The 20,056-nt window shown below is 41.3% G+C and overlaps 1 protein-coding gene across 1 annotated transcript; it reads left to right on the top strand.

The window, feature by feature from the left end:
* Nucleotides 1–7,115: 7,115 nt before the first annotated feature.
* tbl2 (transducin beta like 2) lies at nucleotides 7,116–19,820 on the top strand. The gene is made up of 7 exons (XM_084073220.1): nucleotides 7,116–7,340; nucleotides 9,017–9,138; nucleotides 9,769–9,953; nucleotides 12,811–12,962; nucleotides 13,487–13,613; nucleotides 16,305–16,457; nucleotides 18,033–19,820. Exons 1-7 carry the CDS (start codon nucleotides 7,214–7,216, stop codon nucleotides 18,499–18,501), a joined length of 1,335 nt encoding a protein of 444 aa, XP_083929346.1. The 5' UTR covers nucleotides 7,116–7,213; the 3' UTR covers nucleotides 18,502–19,820.
* Nucleotides 19,821–20,056: the final 236 nt, after the last annotated feature.

Here is a 20,056-nt window from a genome sequence, read left to right on the forward strand (position 1 = left end):
GGAGGGAGCACAGTGGAACTGAGGAAAGGTAAGGTTTTGTGGTCCATTGCGAGACATCATGTTATGTCTCTTTCTTCAGGGACGCTGAGCCGGGCTTTCAGGGTCCCAGGTCTGAGGACGCAGGTAGAACGTGGCGGTTCAGTCTGAGTACAGTCGAAGTCCAAGATGGCCTGCAACAAAAAAAAAACATTTACCACTTAGCTAGACGTGTACGAAGACAACTGCATGTTCCAAAATGATCCTCTTGATGATATAAATCCATTTTCTTTTTTTTTTAAATTCAAAGTTATACTGTACATACTGTGTGTGTGTGTGTGTGTGTGTGTGTGTGTGTGTGTGTGTGTGTGTGTGTGTGTGTGTGTGTGTGGGTGGGTGGGTGGGTGGGTGGGTGTGGGTGGTGTGTGTGGGTGTGGGTGTGGGTGTGTGTGTGTATATATATATATATATATATATATATATATATATATATATATATATATATATATATATATATATATATATATATATATATACATAAAATATTGTATGTATAACGGCAATTGCCATTTGTATTTTTGTACATATACTACCAAATGATATGGTTTGTTGCAGGAGTGTGAATATTTGATAGATGTTTGATACCAATTCTCTTAGGTCCGCTGTGTACATATGTTCTCATATTCTATGCCTTATGTTTGCAGCTTTCTTTATTAGAACTTTTCAGACATGTGTAAGCTTGTATAAACATTAGCTGCGTTTAATTTGTTCAGTATTGTGTATAGACAAAAATATTGTTAACAGTTATAAGACAACTGTAACTAATAGTATAATCGAAGCAAACCTTTCCCCAATCCCTGATTGGCTATTACCTGCTGCTCTCCGGTAGCCTTGTGGTCTGTTGCCAAGTTGTTGGTGAATATCTTATATTCTCATGCGATAAACACTACTGCCACAACACAGGAGCTGTGTAACAAAGTTGTTTGGAGAATTTGGCTGAATGAGGCAGCATACAACAAATACTGTACAATAGCAGTGCCATCAATCTCTGTCTGAAGTCTGTTGTTAGCAACAGACTTCAATTGCTATTGATTTCAGGGGGAAGCCCTTTAAAGACTGTATTCTCTAACGTGTGCACATTGGGAGAAGCAGTTGCTGTCAACTTTTCTGAAATCACCTCTTTATGTGTTAGTTGCCTATGCAAGAGACTGTATAGCTGCATGCTCAGCCATTTTGATGTTCTTGTATTAGAGTTTAATTCAGATATTGAACATGAGGTTATTGGTTCAGAGACGCAACTTGCCATATGAAGGAACTACACATGATGCATGAGCAGAATGTAGTCAGAAAAGAGCCGTTTATGGGGTTTTCACAAAAATAATTTAAAGGAAGTTTACAATGAAACGATACATTTTTATTCAAAAAAGAAAAGAAAACATCAACAAACAAACATTAGCTGAGAATAGCCGGGACATTGTTTTGATCCAGTGCAAAGATCATTTATCATCAAGGCACCATCTGTGATCATTAGAATTGCAGTCATATTTAGTATAAGTATAATTGCAATCAGATAACATGAGGTTAAATGAGGTTGTTTTTATTTTGTTCTTGATTACACACTATTAGGTCATTTTTTCATACCCACTGAGAGAGAGGTTGAGAGACAGAACTGATTTAGATTACTGATAGAATGTTAAAAGCAGGGCGTGAACAAATGTGAGATGTCAATTGGCTGACTGTAAACTCATCCTTATCCCATCTCAGATGGTGAATATCGGCTTCACGTGCTGCGGTAAAACACTGAAACTCCAACCCAAATATAACACTAGCTCACACTTTTCTTATTTAACTTTATTTTAATTTTATTTTTACTTAGTTCTATCTAATTTCGTATTACTCTATTGATTATGTTTTATTCTGTGTTTGCATATTATTTGTGCCTTTGTAAAACTCTAATAATAATATCATTAAGCTAATTATTTAAAAAAAAAAGTATAAGGAATGAAAATCACAATCAATCCATAATCGATGCGTTATTTGATTACTTAAGTATTAAGAATGACCAAATGGAACTTTCAGGGAGTACTAAAACAACTCAAGTTATCTTGTTTTAGTTCACATGTGTTATTATAACCACACCAGGAGCAAAGTCACAGCGTTCCATTACTAGATACACTGTTTCTCGACACCCGGTCCGGGGCCCACCAGGGATCCAAATGGACCCTTACGGGTGTGTAACTCAAATGGAACAATGTCTTATCTTTGGGATCCTAACCTACACTGTAAAAATCCTCAATGATAATTTAACTCTGAGAGGGTACAGACCCGTAAGGATCAATTTGGGTTCCCTGGTAGTCCATGTGAGTGGAACAGATGCTGTATCTCTGCCAGGAAGTGCATGACTGTATCATTTATGTGTATATGTATACACACACACACACACACACACACACACACACACACACACACACGCACACACACACGCACGCACGCACGCACACGCACGCGCGCGCGCACACACACACACACACACACACACAGCCGCGGACAAACAAATACACAGACAGACACTGCCTTTGAAATGTGTATCATATCAGCATAATAATGTCTACATATTATTTAGTCATATTACATATTGTCGCTGTCGGGTGGAATCCTTGTATGTCCAAAACTGTGACTTTTCAGGAAATGGTGGGGGGGGGGGGGACTGGGATATTGATCCAATGTAGTTATTATTTAGTCATATTATTTAGCCGCAAAGACCAAAAGTAGCGAAAACAGCAGATTTACAAGCTCACAACGCATCGCGATGGGACATGTTGTGAGCTTGTAGATCTGCTATTTTCAGGGCATTAATCTGTGAAAAAAAAATAACATAAAAAGTTGAAATATGGAGATACAAGGTTTCAGCAGCGACATACTCTTTCTCTTTGCTACGCTACTGCATCGGTTCTCAACATGTGGGCCGGGACCCCCAGGGGGGTCCACACATGATTTTGGGGGGGGTCCCCAGAGGACAGTGAAGTGACAATTTAAGGACTTTTAAGACCTTTTCATTAACTAAAAAAAGAAAGAGACCATTACTGTATCAAAAGTAATCATCAAACTATACTATAGAAAATTGTCAAACACTTGGCCAAATTGTCAATTAATATAAGAAAGAGGCAAGAATTGGGAAAAACGCTGATCTTAAGAGCTTTTAGATCAGCTATTTTCACTATATTTATCTGTGGAACTAAGTCAACTCCTGCAATTCCAAATGCTTGTCAGGGTGGGGGGTCCCCAGTTCGAATATGATTATTTTGGGGGGTCGTGGCCTGAAAGGGTTGAGAACCACTGTACTGTATGTGGTAAAGGGGCACAATCGTTCATCTGTGTGCACATTGTTCGTTGCATCACACGTTTTCATAAGGTTTACACCGGTAAGAAGGACAGCTAACGCTCGGGTTATCGTGCCCCCGTAAAAAAACACTCTCGACACATTTTGTGACGTTTCTATTTTCAGTAGTGCCATCTTGTTCATGTTATGAACTTTAGCATTCTGTCACCTTTTTACTGTGCGTATATACACTTTCCTAGTTGGATGGCACACGAATGCTTACTTCTCTATTCACTGTCTATGGATTTATTACTAATCATGATATTTAATTACAATATTACTATGTGGCATGCTGATTGGCATCTTGGGTACACCTGGGGGTTTTAGCTCTGGTTACTGTCCCATCCTCCCAGAGGCATGTTAAAAACCACTTAAACCCTGTCATTTGTTGACCATGGGGTCCCATCCTTAATTGGCCCCTTCATTTTCTCCCTCTACACCAGTGGTTCTTAAACTTTTTCATTTCAAGGATCCCCAGTTTGGTACATGCATTAACCCTTTAAGACCTGAGGAGATTCTTTAAAATGTTATCTAAATCTAAAACAGTTTTTTGAAAAAAAAACAAAAAAAAAGTTTTTCAAGATTTTTCAAAAATAGCAGATCTACAAGCTCATAGCGCGGCACTCGGTGCCGCGAAATGAGCTTGTATATCTGCTATTTTTGAATAGCCAGAGAAATCTTAAGTGACACAGAATTGCGTTCCAAGCTAAAGCCACGGACACACACAACTCTCGGGAGTTACAGACTTGTAAGGGTCCATTTGGTTCCTCCCTATCATTCATTTAGCTGGGAACCCCCTGGAACCCCCTTCAAGGACCCCTGGGGGTCCCTGGACCCCACTTTGAGAACCACTGCGCGTTGTGAGCTTGTAGATTGGCCATTTTCGCCAAATGTTCACCTGTTTTATATGATAGAGTGTACTCTGTCATATAATATGCCAGTGTACATGCGTCTTTATACGTTTTATTCACGCTTTTAACATGCACCTGAGAGGAGTAGCCTACTGCTATTTCTCTGGGCTTTAATGATTCTTTGCACTCTCTGAGAAATCTTTAGTTGTGTTTTTTAACATGAACGTACAACAAAAGCTGTTTAGTGTGTTTACATTCCGTTACTAAAACAGTCCCTTCAACTATATCTGCAGAGCTCTTTCTCTCGTTGTGTGCAGTGGCTTTGTGCAATAGCATCTGCAACTCCAACCGGCAGTGTTTTATTTGGGGTACTAAGTATCAGAATTAATAAAAAAACATTCCATAATCTGCGTGTCATTACATTTTTGAGTGGTGCCAACCACTCCTACATTTGACTTTGTACATGTGTCCGTATGTCCGTCCGTATGTTTGAGCACGGCTGATTGGTCAAGCTTCACGTGACACGTGACAATATGTTGTCACGTCTCACGTGACAACATATTGTTGCTGATTGCAACACAAGGATGCAACCAGTTACGCTTTCAAAGGCACCACTCTCTTCACACTGGGTGTGATTTTTTATTATCATTCTGTTAAATAAGAAGAAAAGGCTGTGCAATTTATGTAGGCAGGCTCAAATCACATGAGTGAGAGAGCGAGAGAGGCTAGAGAGAATCGTTTATCTGTCCGTTCCAACAAGAATATACGGAGAAAATAATGGCCGTATAGTTACGAATGGTAGTGAATCATGATGACTGATGAATTATTAAGCTGGTAATCAGATTAAAAATGTGAATCATTTGATAGCCATACATTAATCCTATATGATTCACTCCTCTGTGATTCATAGAGTCCATTACTCAAGTGGTTCTCAAATAGCCTACATATTAATTTGGGAGTCCTTAACATGAAAAGCGTTTGACACACACACACACACACACACACGCACACGCACACGCACACGCGCGCGCGCACGCACGCACACACAAAAAACAATTATCCTATTAATTAGACAGAGAGGGAGATACAAGTAGTAGCAATAACAATAATAGTAAATATAATAGTGTAAGATAGTATATAATAATATAATATAGTATAACAATAATGTTCGTCGTCATAGGAGCTCTGGTCATCCTGGTGGCCACCACGGTGGTGGGCAGGCAGAAGGAGGAGACACTACAGATGGCAGCTGACACCTGCAGTATAGTGGTATACTGTAGTATAATGTAGTAGCAACCCACAGTAGTGCTCCATGGAGAGGCCCAGTCCGCAGTCACACTCTTGATCTGCAGCTGGGGGTCCGTAATAACAGTCCATGGAACTGCGAAGTGGGAGACACAAAAAACTCCGGGGAGCGGGTCCCCAGATGCCGAGTTAGTGGCAGGCCTTACTGGAGCGTGAGTCCGTACAGTGTTAATTACAATTGCACCGATGGGACATGAACGCATACAACCAAGGGGAGGAGGAGAAGAGAGAGGAAGGAGATGTAAGGAAGAGGGGAGGGGAAGGGGGGAGGTGGAGAGAGGAGAGAGGAGGAGAGGGAGACCATTTAACTTTGTAGGGTGACTGAGTACTGAGAAAAACATTCTAGCTATGGGCTTCATCATAAAGAAAGGCTTTTAATCTTGTCTAAAATATACAGAGTGCGTCTGCCTCACGGAACCGAAACTGGGAGACGGTTCCACAGCTGAGGTGCCTGAAACTTAAATGCTCTGCCTTCTGTTCTAACCTTAGATATTTTTGGAGCCTCAAGCATTTTTGCATACTGTGAACGCACTGGTGTTTTAGCAGGTTGATAACTCTCGATGAGTTCTTTGAGATACAGTGGTGCCTGTCCATATATCGATACAATGCAATACAATACAATACAATACAATACAATACTACAATACAATGGAAATGTATTGAGTGTTTCCTAATGATTTTACCCAAAGGAAGCATATATAAAGGCCTAAATAGTATTGGTCCAAGCACAGAGCCTTGTAGGACTCCGTATCTAACCTTTTTTCACGTATTGAAGATGTATCATTAACGTTTACAAACTGAAATCTGTCAGACAAACTCAAACCAGTTCAGTGCTGCCTTAAATCAACTTTGTTTTCGTTCGTTTACATGCTAAAAGAGTGACTTTGAGAGCTGTTTCAATGTAAGTGAATGATTTTGAATGATCAATTTCTAATCACTGGAGCAACTATTTTTGATTTCTTGTCCACATCTCTTTCTCATTTCTTGAGTTACATCATGGCTAATCTGAGTTCCCAGAAGTTTTCGCCAGCTCTGGCGAGGAACTTCTGGGCCACAGCCCTGGTATTTGTGGGCGGGATGTACGTCACGCTCTGAATCTGAGCGGACACGCCTCTTACCGGTCTGAGAGCTGTGCAACTCGTCTAAAAAGTCCGACGAGAGGCAAACAGCAGTACACAACAATGGCGGCCGAAATTTCTCAAGGGGAAATTGCTTCCCGTCGATCCTATTTAGATGCATCACCCACTGCATGTGGATCCCGCCCCCTTTTCTTCATTGGCTGTTGATTTGAATCACAACGCAGTGGCCGCGCCCCTGCTGTCCAAGCTCCGACGCTAACCCTCCCAGACTACATCATGGCAAGGTAAATACACAACCCAAACCTCTACCAAAGTGGTCTTGCCCTAGCCTGGTAAACCCTCACTCCAGAAATCAAATGGAGATGAGATTTCTGGAGGGAGGGTTTACCAGGCTAGTCTTGCCCACCGTTGCAGTGTTGTCTTCTGGGTAGTGGAGTTTCTTTAACAGCTGCTACACGACGGCCAATCACAAGTTTCCTTTCTCACACGCACCATGCGCACGCGCAGTAGAGTTGTTCACTTCACATCCATGGGAGCTAGGCTAGGCTGCTGCAAAAGGCTAGCAGTGTTAGCATCAAGCATTTAAACACCGACGTGGCACACAGTAAAACAACTTGTGCAACATGATGGAGATAGTGGCCCTCCTCACACTGACCATCGTCATAGGAGCTCTGGTCATCCTGGTGGCCACCACGGTGGTGGGCAGGCAGAAGGAAGAGACACTACAGATGGCAGCTGACACAGCGACGGGTAAGAGCTGAAGTAGCCTTGGATCACAAGACGGTCATCTGTCATGATCGTCTTGGATGATCTTCAACATAGTGTTTGCACTTTCTCCATTTTGCGTCCGTACATCTACATAAACGTTCAGATTTCAAATATAAAGAGCTTACCCCATGGCCATGGATGTTACAATTCTGTATGGTCCCTCAGAAAGACCCTTATCTCCCGTATTGTTCAATACAAAGCATTTTAAAACGATCGGTGGCCATTTTCTCCATATGCTTTCAACTACGGGACCCTATCGATTGGCAGGTGTATTGCACTCTTGATACATTGCAACTTTGTGAGAAAATGGCCACCGATCGGATGAAATTGCTTTTTATTGAACAATACCGAATACTCGGGTACCTCCGAGGGCCCGTACAGAATTGTAACATCCGTAGCCATGGGATAAGCACTTTATATTTGAAATCTGAACGTTTAAGTAGATGTAGGGACCAAAAAGGGAGAAAGTGCAAACACCATTTTGAAGATCACCCAAGACTGTTGTATCAATGCTAGAGCTGAAGGAACGTCATGCCACCAGGGTATCATTTATTTATACTCCATAGTACGACAGTGTCAAGTGTATCTTTATATGGTAGCGTTTGCTGTCATTCTGTTTCATATTAAGAACAGGTAACCCATTGTGTACCAGGATGATAGGCTAGTGCATAACGGTGGTGGTGACTGCACTGAGGGCCATTCATGGTTTTTACTTCCTACCTTGGACATTACTTACTTACGTCGTTACGTGGTGGTAACTGTGGGTGTCTAATTGTGGTGATTCTCAACCTGTGGGGCCGGGGCCACTGGTGGGCCGTGAGAATGTTGCAAGTCGGCCCCCTAATAATTGGCAAAACACTCGTGGTATTCTTTCTTTTCTTGACAAATGAGTTTTCACTATGTTAGTGTCATTGATCAATGATCAATAGATTGATTGATCATTAAAATAAACGTGCTCTGAAAATGCATGCGGCCCACCCATCTGACCACTTAACATGGCAGCCGAAGATTTTCAAGTGGGCCGGCTGATCCAGAAAAGGTTAATCTGATCCAAGATAATCATTACATAACGTCCTCCATGCAACTTAAGTGATACCAGCTGTCATTTCAGTCATTCTCAAGCAGTTTCAAGGAAGAAGAAGAACCCCCAATTTGATATGCATTAGGACAGGGGTCTTCAACCTTTTCAGGCCAAGGACCCCCTAGCTGAGAGAGAGATGAAGCAGGGACCCCCCCCCCCCTCTATATTGTATAAAAGTGTGTTTCAGATAAACTTTTGCTGCTCTTTTTTCCCTCTACACCTATAACTCTTTGCCAAAAATAGCCGATCTAAAAGCTCACAACGCCTCGCAGCGCGAGGCGTTGTGAGCTTGTAGATCTGCTATTTTTTGGCCAAAGTTCTCCTCAGAAAAGGGATGCTAGGGTTCAAGTGGTATATGATATATATATATATATATATATATCACAAAGATTTGGCGGACCCCCTGTAGTAACTCTGAGGACCCCCTGTTGAAGACCCCTGCATTAGGACCAGCTTTATTTCGTTTTGCTAGTGCCACAGCTATGCAATAGTAATACCCTCGATGTTTTCGCCTTAGTCTCACAACGTACTGTTGCCATGCATTGTTTGTTTACTATGTTATCATGTTCTCCTGCAGCTGAAGAGAGCGCCAAAAAGTCCCCCGCCCCCAAGAAAGTGAAACAGGAAAAGCAGAAGCCCCGTAAAGAAAGACCCCAACAACACACCTTTAGCCATCCTCTGCTGGCTGCCGCCTTGAAGGTAGTCTGGAATACAACATTGCACCTTGACCTTTAGTACAGAATGGAAGAAAACCTTATCGAGCTGAACTAATGCTGCGTTCACACCGGCGATGATAAAAGCCACTAATTAAATGCGTGGGTGTTAGAGTTGTTCCGATACCGATACCAGTGTTGGAAAAGCTGCCTAAAATGCTCGTAACGGTATCGGCGAGTATGCCAATCCGATACCTCGCAATTTATCACACAATGCGATGTCATTTACAGAAATATTTTGAATGCTTCAGTTGATATCTGTTTTATACTCTTACTGTACTATTTATTATTATTATTTTACTAACTTATAGCTGCACTTTATTAATGGCATTTTTATTTATGCCTAGATCAGTGGTTCTCAAACGTTTTAATTTCAAGGACCCCTATAACTCTTGAGAGTGTACAAATGGAACCAAATGGACCCGTAAGGGTCCATTTGAGAACCACTGTCCTAGATTTGTTTAAATTACACACTGGGATCGGTACTCGGTATCGACCGATACTCAAGTTGTTGGTATCAGAATAGGTATTGGGAAGGAGAAAATGGTATCGGTACATCTCTAGTGTGTGTGTGTGTGTGTGTGTGTGTGTGTGTGTGTGTGTCTGTGTTTCCTAGGGCCACAGTGGCAACGTGACGTGCCTGGACTTCAGCAGCAATGGGAAGTATCTGGCCTCGTGTTCTGATGACCGTACCATCAGGATCTGGAGCACCAAGGACTTCCTGGACAGAGAACACAAGTGTCTCAGAGCCAACGTAGAGCTGGACCATGCCACGCTGGTCCGCTTCAGCCCAGACTCCAGGTCTCCTCACAAACACGCCTACACGTTGCATTCAAGCACATTCTATACTAGGCCTGTCACAATTATTACATGATCGTCTAATCGCAATTATTTGAGATAATCGCAATTATTTTTTGCATAATGGTCATTATCGTTTCCATGTTGATTTTTTTTCTTTTCAAATATAAAAAAAAAGCAGAAATAGCAGATCTATAAGCTTAAAACGTGTCACAATTTCTGCTATTTTTACATGTATACAATTATTAAAGGTCATTCATTTCTTCGTATATTTAACTTATTTGTCATATCTGCGGTGGGTAATTTTTTTATTATGAAGCCTAAAGGGAAACAGAAATTAATCTTTTATTCATATGTTCAATGCCAAAAACACAATGAAATCGTTAATCGCAATTATTTGAGTGACAATTAATCGTCAACTTAAATTTGTAATTGTGACAGCCCTATACTATACTCCACATTTCAATGAAAACAAAGACTATGTACAGAATGATGTACAAAGTATAACCCCACTCCACCCATGGTTATGTATAAAGTAAACTCAGTCCGTCCAGATTCACAAGATAATGTATTTGTTGACCCTGCCCCATGTCACACTGAACTCACACACTGCTAACCAAAGACCTGAGAGATTAGAATGGTGTTAAAGCAGGGTCTTCAACGTTTTCAGGCCAAGGACCCCCTAGCTGAGAGAGCGATGAAGCAGGGACCCCCTACTCTATATTGTATAAAATTGTGTTACAGATTATTATTTTTTACTTAGTCTGCTCTTTTTTCCCTCTACACCTATAGCCTCTTTGCCAAAAGACAAGCTCTCAACGCCTCGCAGCGTGAGGCGTTGAGAGCTTGTAGATCTGCTATTTTTGGCTAATGTTCCCCTCAGAAAAGGAATTCTAGGGTTCAAGTGGTTAATGTAAAAAAAACGAAATCCTATCACGCAAAGATTTGGCGGACCCCTTATTGTAGCTCTGAGGACCCCCTAGGGGTCCCGGACCCCCTGTTGAAGACCCCTGTGTTAAAGGAACAAAATGTTTTTTTTTTCCTATTTACTCGCTAGCCTGGCTCCAGTCCCTGAATCGCTAGCCTCGCATTCAGGGTCTGGTGACGCTGTAGAAAGGCAGGGTTTTCTCGGTTGAAAATCTAACCGACGGCCCGGCCCAATCAGGATAATCCAGTATGAACCAATCGCTGCTGCACTGAGAGGGCTTTCAGGCTGAATAATGGAGTGAAACGAAATGAAAATTCAGGCTGAGTGTCGGGCTAATTACTCACGCCTTGGAGCCTTGAATTCATGGAGGATGTTGGTTGTATGTTGCATTGCTTCACGGTGAGTGAAAAATCCAAAAACGAAGGGATTTTTTGATTAATTAAAGAAAACAGGTCCAAGATTAACAGTTAAAACTCTTATCATTAATCTGTTTATAAAACAACAGCAGCTTTCAGAGTTGAGTACATGTGTGTAGTCTGCATGACTTCCAAAAACACCGCATTTTATGAACGTGCTCATGCTTGTGTGCTGCGCGAGCTGAGTTCTCGTGCAGGCCCAGGCCCGCTCCTCGCTTGTGTGTGAGACTGTTTTTTTCCCAGAGAGGACACAGACCAGATACAGGACACTTGGATTATACTCCTGAGAGCTGTTGTACTCAGAGCTGTGTTGTTTATGAACACATTTTTGACAAGAGTTTTGCTGCTGTTCATCTTGGACCCCAGTATTCTCTTCGTTTTTACATTCTTCGTTCACCATGTTCACAAACCGACACAAACCAAAAAAAATCTCTATGATTTCAAGGCTTTAAGCCGGGGGTCTTCAGCAGGGCGTCCGGGACCCCTCAGAGTTACTACAGGGGGGCCGCCAAATCTTTGTGTGATTGGAACTTATTTTTTACTTGGAACTACTTGAACCCTAGCATCCCTATTCTGAGGAAACCTTTAGCCAAAAATTGCCGATCTACAAGCTCTTGTAGATCTGTTATTTTTGGCAAAGAGGTTTGGTGTAGAAGGAAAAAAAGAGCAACAGTGTGAAAGGTCAAGTTTACTAAGTATTGACGGTTTAAGTGGTTAAGTGTCATCATTCCAGAGAGTCACCCTGGGCAAGACCTGGGATGTTGGTTGTCTAGGAAGTTGACAACCGGAAATAGTTGAATTTGGCGGAAGTACCGCCCAAGGAAATGACGTTGATGCTTTACAAATCTGCTAACATTCTCCGTGAATGAAACGAGTGTTGTGATTGGTCAAAAAAAATAGTTTCCGGGGGAAACGGAAATCCTGTCCACTCAGGACTTCCTAGACACTCGCTGCTTTAGGTCGTGACCAGGCTCTTCTTTTCGCAGATGAGTGAGGCTGGGACCGAGGTTACCAGAGAGTAGACCTGTGGGTGACACCTTCATCAGATTAACCCATTAAGACCTGAGGCCGATTCTAAAAATGTCTAATAAATCCTAGCAGTTTTCTGAAAAACTTATGCTATATCTGTGGTTCTCAAACTTTTTCATATCAAGGACTCCCAAAATGTGTGTGTATGTGTATAATATCTATTTGGCCGCGGACCCCCATCTCAAAATATTTTGTTCCAGGGACCCCCAGAAGTAAAGATTTGAGCAAAAACAAATGCTTTAAATATATATATATATTCAAAGATTTGCACAAATGTTCATGATTTTTCTAAAATATTTTTGAATAGCCAACGTTAAAATCTAAAATAACACGGATGCTTTCCCGGTTTTAATGAGTACAGTACTACAGTTAGGTCACCAGTGCCTGATGATCAACAAAATGCAATCATTTTCAACGACCATCTAGTTTCAGTCATATCTGGTTTATCTTGTCGTCATTGATCTTGTCTCCTTATCACTAAATGCAGGGCCTTTATTACATGGCTGGCCAACGGTGACACCATTCGAGTCTTCAAGATGCTCAAGAAGGAAGATGGTTCCTTCTTCTTCAAAGCTGCTCCTGACGATTTCCCTCTGAAGCACAAGACCAGCATCCTCAACATTGGCATTGCTGAGACGGGTATAAAAGAGAATTTATTGAAAGAAAATCCAGTTTGAATCTAATGTCAATGTGCTTGTGAGATTATTTGACTTTGATTAACCCATTACAACCGGGAACGCACTTTAACCATTAGTTTATACTTTGGCTATTCAAAAATAGCAGATACACAAGCCCATAGCGCGGCACCGAGTGCCGCACTACGAGCTTGTAGATCTGCAATTTTCTTTTTCGTGACCCCCAAAATGATATGTATTTAGCCACGGACCCCCATCTCACAATATTTTGTTCCAGGGACTCCCAGAAGCAAAGATTTGAGTTAACTGTGTGTGTGTGTGTTTATATATATATATACTATACTATACTATACTATACTATACTATACTATACTATACTATACTATATATATACTATACTATCACAATATAGTGCTTTAACCTTTTAACGAAAAACCTTTTGTTTTAACCCCAAAATATCACTTACCCTACCTTTTTAATAATTTAAATAGTTGTAAACAGTTGATGATGATGTCTCCTGTCCCTCAGGCAAGTTCATCATGAGCGCCTCCACTGATACCACCATCTACATCTGGGACCTTAAAGGGGATGTACTGGCCACCATCAACACCAACCAGATGAACAACTCATACGCTGCCATCTCGCCGTGTGGAAGGTCAGTTTGTTGTGCAAAGTATATCATTAACTCTGGTTTATTCATATTTTATAACAAATAAGTGTGTAAAGTAAGTATTCGCACATCCACTTCTTTTGGATGCAGGTGCGTTGGACGGTGAAAACTGAAGCAAACATGAAATAATATTCTCTTTTGACAGGCGTTTGGGACCTTCACTGGACCTTCATCAAGACACACTCGATGAAGGTCCGGTGGGACGGAAACGTCTGTCAATTCGAATAAAAGAGGCTAGCTGAGCAGGAGCAGTGTGTGGGACTTTTTGTTCATAGCAAATAAGTGAACAGAATAATTACAAAGGTTATAGGTCACCATCAAGACCACATGAAGACTCCAAACAAGCTCTGTTATAATTAGGGTTGAGTATCTTTTGGGTTTTATCTGATACTGTTGCTAAACCGGTACTTTTCAAACGGTGCCGGTGCCTTAGCTGATACCTTGTGATTCTAATAAAAGGCACAACATGATGGTATAAATGCAAGATTTGACAACTGAATTTCCCCACTGTGGATTCATTCATTCAACCTTTTATTTATAGGGGCTACACCATGAATTTTAACTTTTTCTTCTTTTTTGTGTGTTTTTGGTCTCCCCTACCTCTCTTCTATCCTCAAAAATACCCCAGTTTGAACACTCAGGCTTTCACAGCAAATCTGGGGTTTTCTGTAAATTGGTCTAAAGACAGGCCAAACTGAATTGTTCGGGCTAGTGATGTCACTAGCCTGAACAATTCCTCCCGTTTTTAAGTTCCAACCAAAAAAGAAAAGAAAAAAAAATCTTTAAAAAAAAAGAAATATTTTTCTTATTTTTTTCTTATTATTTTTTTTTACTTTTTCCACACAGAACCAGGAGATAACATGCATACAAACTGGCTCAATAGCGCCCCGTGCCAAACAGGACAATGTGGTATTGCAGGTGAAAGTGCTTTATAAGCCAGAGAGAAGTTAGTTGGAATGAGTATATCTGAGGCTCAAACCTTTTGAAAAACGTTTGAGGTTTGACATAAACAATATGATATTAAATATTATTATTATTTTTTAAATTCATGGTGTAGCCCCTTTAAGATTCTCGGAGAGATCATTGAGGGAGACCCTCATTTACAATGATGCTGAGATTACACACATATAAATAACAATAATAAGAACAACAAGTAAAACGATAATGTTGATAACAAACAGTTAGAACAGCTGCATGTTGACAGCAATCAGTTAAAACAGTTGCATACAGGTAATGCACGGTTATTATATAAGTTCCTAAAATGGCCAATACATGCTAGCTAGGGTATTCAATTTCAGCTCTTGTTGCAAGAGGTTCCAAGAATCACGTGCACCAAAGCTGAAAGCAGTCTTTCCCAGTTCCGAACTGGCAAAAGGAACCAGAAGGACTAGCCAATCGCTGGAGCGAGTTGGAATGTGACTACGTTTCAGACGTAGCATGGATGAAATATAAGGTGGTATTTTTCCAACCAGGGCTTTATAAATAAAGAGGTGCAAATGATTATTGCGCCTCTCAGTCAGAGAAGACCAGCCTACCTTATCATACTGTACAGGGCACAGTGATGAGTGTTGTAGCTGTCACCAGTAATAAACCTCAGAGCTGAGTGGTAAACTTGAGTCCAGAGGCTTGAGTGTGGAGGCGGCTGCATGACGATAGATTATAGATTGGAATTTAAACGTAGGAACCATTGATATTATGCACAATGTTGTACTACTGGGGACACTTAATAAAGTGAGACTGGCAGCTAAAGTTGCCAATCCTAAAGGTTGTTACACACCGGGGCGATTTTTTCGTGCGAATAATGCGTTTTTTTTTTAAACCTTATAAAGTCAATGGCTCCGTACATGGAGCAAAAAAGCGAAAAAGCGAAGCGAAAAAGCGTCTTTTAATTATTCGGAACGAGTCCGAATTTTGCGTATATTCGCCATATTCGCCGGTGTGTAACAACCTTTACTGTTGTTTTTTATAGCCTTTTATAATAACCAACATTAAGGTGATCTGCAAGCTCACAAGACGTTGCTCATCGCAACCTGTCACGATGCGACACATTGTGTGCTTGTAGATCTGCTATTTTAGCTATTTCTGACTATTTTTGCCTTTAAAATAAAAAGTATAAAACTGGCTTACGGGATTACAACCAGGAAAAGACAACACTTCCATTTCACAATATTACAACAAACCGAAAAACCCCAGACGATATCTAGTCTCATATCACGATATCAATACAATATTGATACGTTTCCCAGCCCTAATTGGAAGTACTGTACCAGCGTCAGAATGGCAACAGGAGCCCATCAGCTCCATGTTAACCCATTCAAACCGGGAGCGTATCTGTGTAACCACTTTATCCATATTTTATACTTTGACTATTCAAAAATAGCAGATCTACAAGCTGCACTCGGTGCTGCGCTATGAGCTTGTAGATCTGCTATTTAAAAAAAATCTTGAGCATTTGTGCAAATCTTTGAATGCATATATTTTTTGGAAACATTTGTACAAATGTTCGCTTTAAAAAACAAAAATTCTAAGATTTGCCCACATTTTCACGATTTAAAAAAAAATAGCCAAATAAATCTAAAAATGTCATGGATGCGTTTCTCGGTCTTAATGGTTTAATGATTAAAGGTCCAGTTGTTTATTTCTCATGTCATGCGTGTTGCCTTTCGGCTTCCTCAGGTTTGTCGCCTCCTGTGGATTCACTCCTGACGTGAAGGTGTGGGAAGTGTGCTTTGGGAAGAGCGGCGAGTTCAAAGAGGTGGCACGAGCCTTCGACCTGAAGGGCCATTCAGCCGGGGTTCACTGCTTTGCCTTCTCCAATGACTCACACAGGTACGGCCTTACGCGCTTAAACGGGAAACGTCACCCATTTTGAACCTATATCCCATTATTCTGATATGAGATCATAGTATGGGGAAGAATTAACTACCCTATGTACCCCTCTCTATGTACCCTGTGTATTTCTTCCACAAAATGCTGATGTTTACAGCCGCGAAGTCATCCGGCGTACGCGTCGTTTCATTACGTCACAGGCACTTCCATACTGTATATCGTCCATCGTATATTGCTTTAGGGCAGAAACCTTGTATCTCCATGTTTCAACTTTTTATGGTTCTTCATAAATGAATGTCCTTCATCATACAAGAGTGTCGCACAGAAGTGTAGTGAAAATAGCAGATCTACAAGCTTGTAGATCGGCTGTTTTATTTTATGTATTTTTTATTTTTACAATTATAATAAAAAAAAAGGAATGGTCTTGCAACAACGTATGATCTCGCATTAGAACAGTGGGATTTGGGTCCAAAATCAGGAAACGGTGCTACTGAGTTGAGCAAACGTTAGAATGTCTTTGGTGGTTCAAAACTTAAGTGCAGTGGTGGAAAAAGTACTCAAATTCTGTACTTAAGTAAAAGTACCAATACTGCAATATAAAAATACTCTGTTACAAGTAAAAATCCAAAATTAAAAATTGACTTGAGTAAAAGTACAAAAGTATTGGCATCAAAATGTACTTAAAGTACCAAAAGTAAAAGTACTAAATATTTGAAAATAGCCAATCTACAAGCTCACAACGCGTCGCGATGCGACGCGTTGTGAGCTTGTAGATCTGCTGTTTTCAAATAGCCTATGTATAAAATAGGGCTAAAGTGGTTACTGTATGTTTCATTATCATAGTTTATATCTGAAAAGTAACTAGTAACTAAAGTTTTCAAATAGTTGTAGTGGAGTAAAAGTACAATATTTGCCTCTGAGATGTAGTGGAGTAGAAGTAAAAGTATTGGAAATTGGAAATACTCAAGTAAAGTACAAATACCTCAAAATTGTACTTAAGTACAGTACTTAAGTACATGTACTTAGATACTTTCCACCACTGCTTAAGTGTGACTTGTTGATTTACCATAACACTGGATCTGATGGAGTCTTAGGATGAACCCCTTTTACACACACGATTTCAAAAGGCTCAACAGTGAATTGTTTCAACATAGACCAAAAATCTTAAAGCCAATGTCGGCGTGCCAGCAACGTCTGTTCTGCCTCAACCAGCAGCTATATGTTCATATACGGTAGATTACTGTTTTATTCCACATGAAACGCTACCCATGAAACAATAATTTGTTATGGTAAAACCCTGTCCTTTGTGATGAGAGTGAATCCTCACTGTAATCTTTACTAATCCATGAATGTATAGTGTTTTCTCTGTAGTTATTTGGTCAGTTTAATGAAAAAAGAATTGACAGCATAATTCCAGGGATATCGCCTACTCATTTTGGAAATATTCCTGCTTCCAGTGGACATTTTTAGACGCAATACATCTACAGCTAGACTGCTGTCATATTTGGAAACCATTTCAAGTTTGTGAAGTTGCTTTCCATTGTCTCCCCCCCCCCCCCCCCCCCCCCCTCCTAGAATGGCCACCGTGTCTAAAGACGGCACGTGGAAACTGTGGAACACCAACGTCGAGTACAAGAAGCAGCAGGACCCGTACGTGCTGAACACGGTGCCCTGCAGCTCCTCCGAAGGCAGCCGGGTGGCGCTGTCCCCCGACGGCCGCGTCGTGGCCATCAGCAACGGCTGCAACGTGGCCATGTACAACGGCACCAGCGGCCAGCTCGAAGAGGAGCTCTGCAGCGTCCACAGCGAGGAGATCACCGACCTGCGCTTTGACATTAACGGACGCTTCCTGGTGTGCACCGGCGACAGAGCCATCCGCGTGCTCCACAACACGCCGGGCTACCGGGCCTGTATCAGGGACATGCAGGACTTGCTGAAAAAGGCCCAGAACGAAGCTATGAAGGAGCGACTACGACTGCAGATCAAAGACGCACAGACTGCACTGGACACCGTGCTGGCAGCCGCTGTGGATGACCAATGTTAGGACTTGATTGACCCCCACCCTCTCCCTTCTCAAGCTCAACATGCTGTTCGTGGGAAAGTGTGGTTGGTTGTCGGGTGCAAGGTCTCTCCCCGGAAAGGTTTTGTTGTTGGCCCTTGCAGCCGACAACAAAACCACACCCCACTGCCACACTTGCTTTGAGTCAATGGTTCTCAAACATTTTAATTACAACGACCCCCATAATAACTCTTGAGAGTGTACAAATGGAACCAAATGCGTGGATTCAAGTTCTCAGCCGCCACGACTGATTTCAGTCATTGAATGACCGTAGGTCTTAGCTACATGTGTATGCATTTATTTCATATTTCCATGTCGATGTAAGCTCTGACATTTATGTCAGACATACTCTAGTATGTGAGTCTGACTGGGCTATTAACTCATTTTGGATAAAAAAAAATATTTTCGTGAGTTTTTTTGTTTTCCTGAAGAATGGGCACAAGCGAGAAGACTGGTCACATTTGGATTCCATAGAAGCCAGCATGTCTTCTATGAAAGCATGTTGCGCAGCGAAAATAGCCGATCTACAAGCTCTCAATGTGTCTGCGACACATTGAGAGCTTGTTGATAGGCTATTTTCGGTTATTATTTTAAGATTAGAGCATTTGAAGTGGTCAAACTAGCACTATGTTCAGAAGCATCTTCCATAAAATCTTAATAGTCTCGAATATGTCACTTAAAAGCAAAGGTTAAAGCTTCAATCTGTGATTTCCTCACCTGGTTGGCAGTACGTTGAACGGCAGGAACAGTATTACTAAAACATCATAATTGTGCATATTGTGTTAATTGTTTAGTAATCCGTGCTAGTGTAGAGGTCCTCCTTTCATACTGTTTCACAAATTGCACATTAGGACTTCGTCATGAAAACATTTGCAGTCGTGAGATTTTATTTTGCTTTAATCCATGCACAAGCACAAGGGTCAATTTGGTTCCATTTGTACACTCTCAGTTTTACAGACCTTCAAGGGTCCATTTGGAACCCCCTCAAGGAGTCCTGTGGATCCCTGGACCCCACTTTGAGAACCGCTGTTTTGACTGACCACTCTCTCTAAAGGCCGGTCCACACCAACGCAACTCCTTGCAGCCATTATCCCCAATGGCAGTTGCAAGGAGTTGCATTGGTGTGGACTGGCCGTGGAGCGGTTTTGTTGCAAGGAGTTGCGACTAGTTGCATTAGTGTGGACTGGCCTTTAGTTGACATCTGCGAATTTTGCTCCCCGACCTCTTCATTGAATGACCTGGATTTGACTCGGGGTCAGAGATTCAAAACGGTTTCAATTAATAAAATTGTTTTTATGGAACAACACTGGCTTTGGTTTAATATTTTCAATTGTCTGAAATGAATAGATGTCGTTAAGTTGTAATGTCAGCAACATCCACTTACATTGCAGTACATAGCCATGTTAATCCTAGAATGATAACATTGCGCAAATTACTGGACTAATTTGCAACTGATCCTGTCAACTGTCATTTAACAGGTAGTCTCGCGTTGCCAGACAACTATTCCACAATCTCTGAATGCTATATAGAGTCTGGAATT

Source organism: Gymnoscopelus microlampas, assembly GCF_963454915.1.
Source record: "Gymnoscopelus microlampas genome assembly, chromosome: 12".
Classification (NCBI taxonomy): domain Eukaryota; kingdom Metazoa; phylum Chordata; class Actinopteri; order Myctophiformes; family Myctophidae; genus Gymnoscopelus; species Gymnoscopelus microlampas.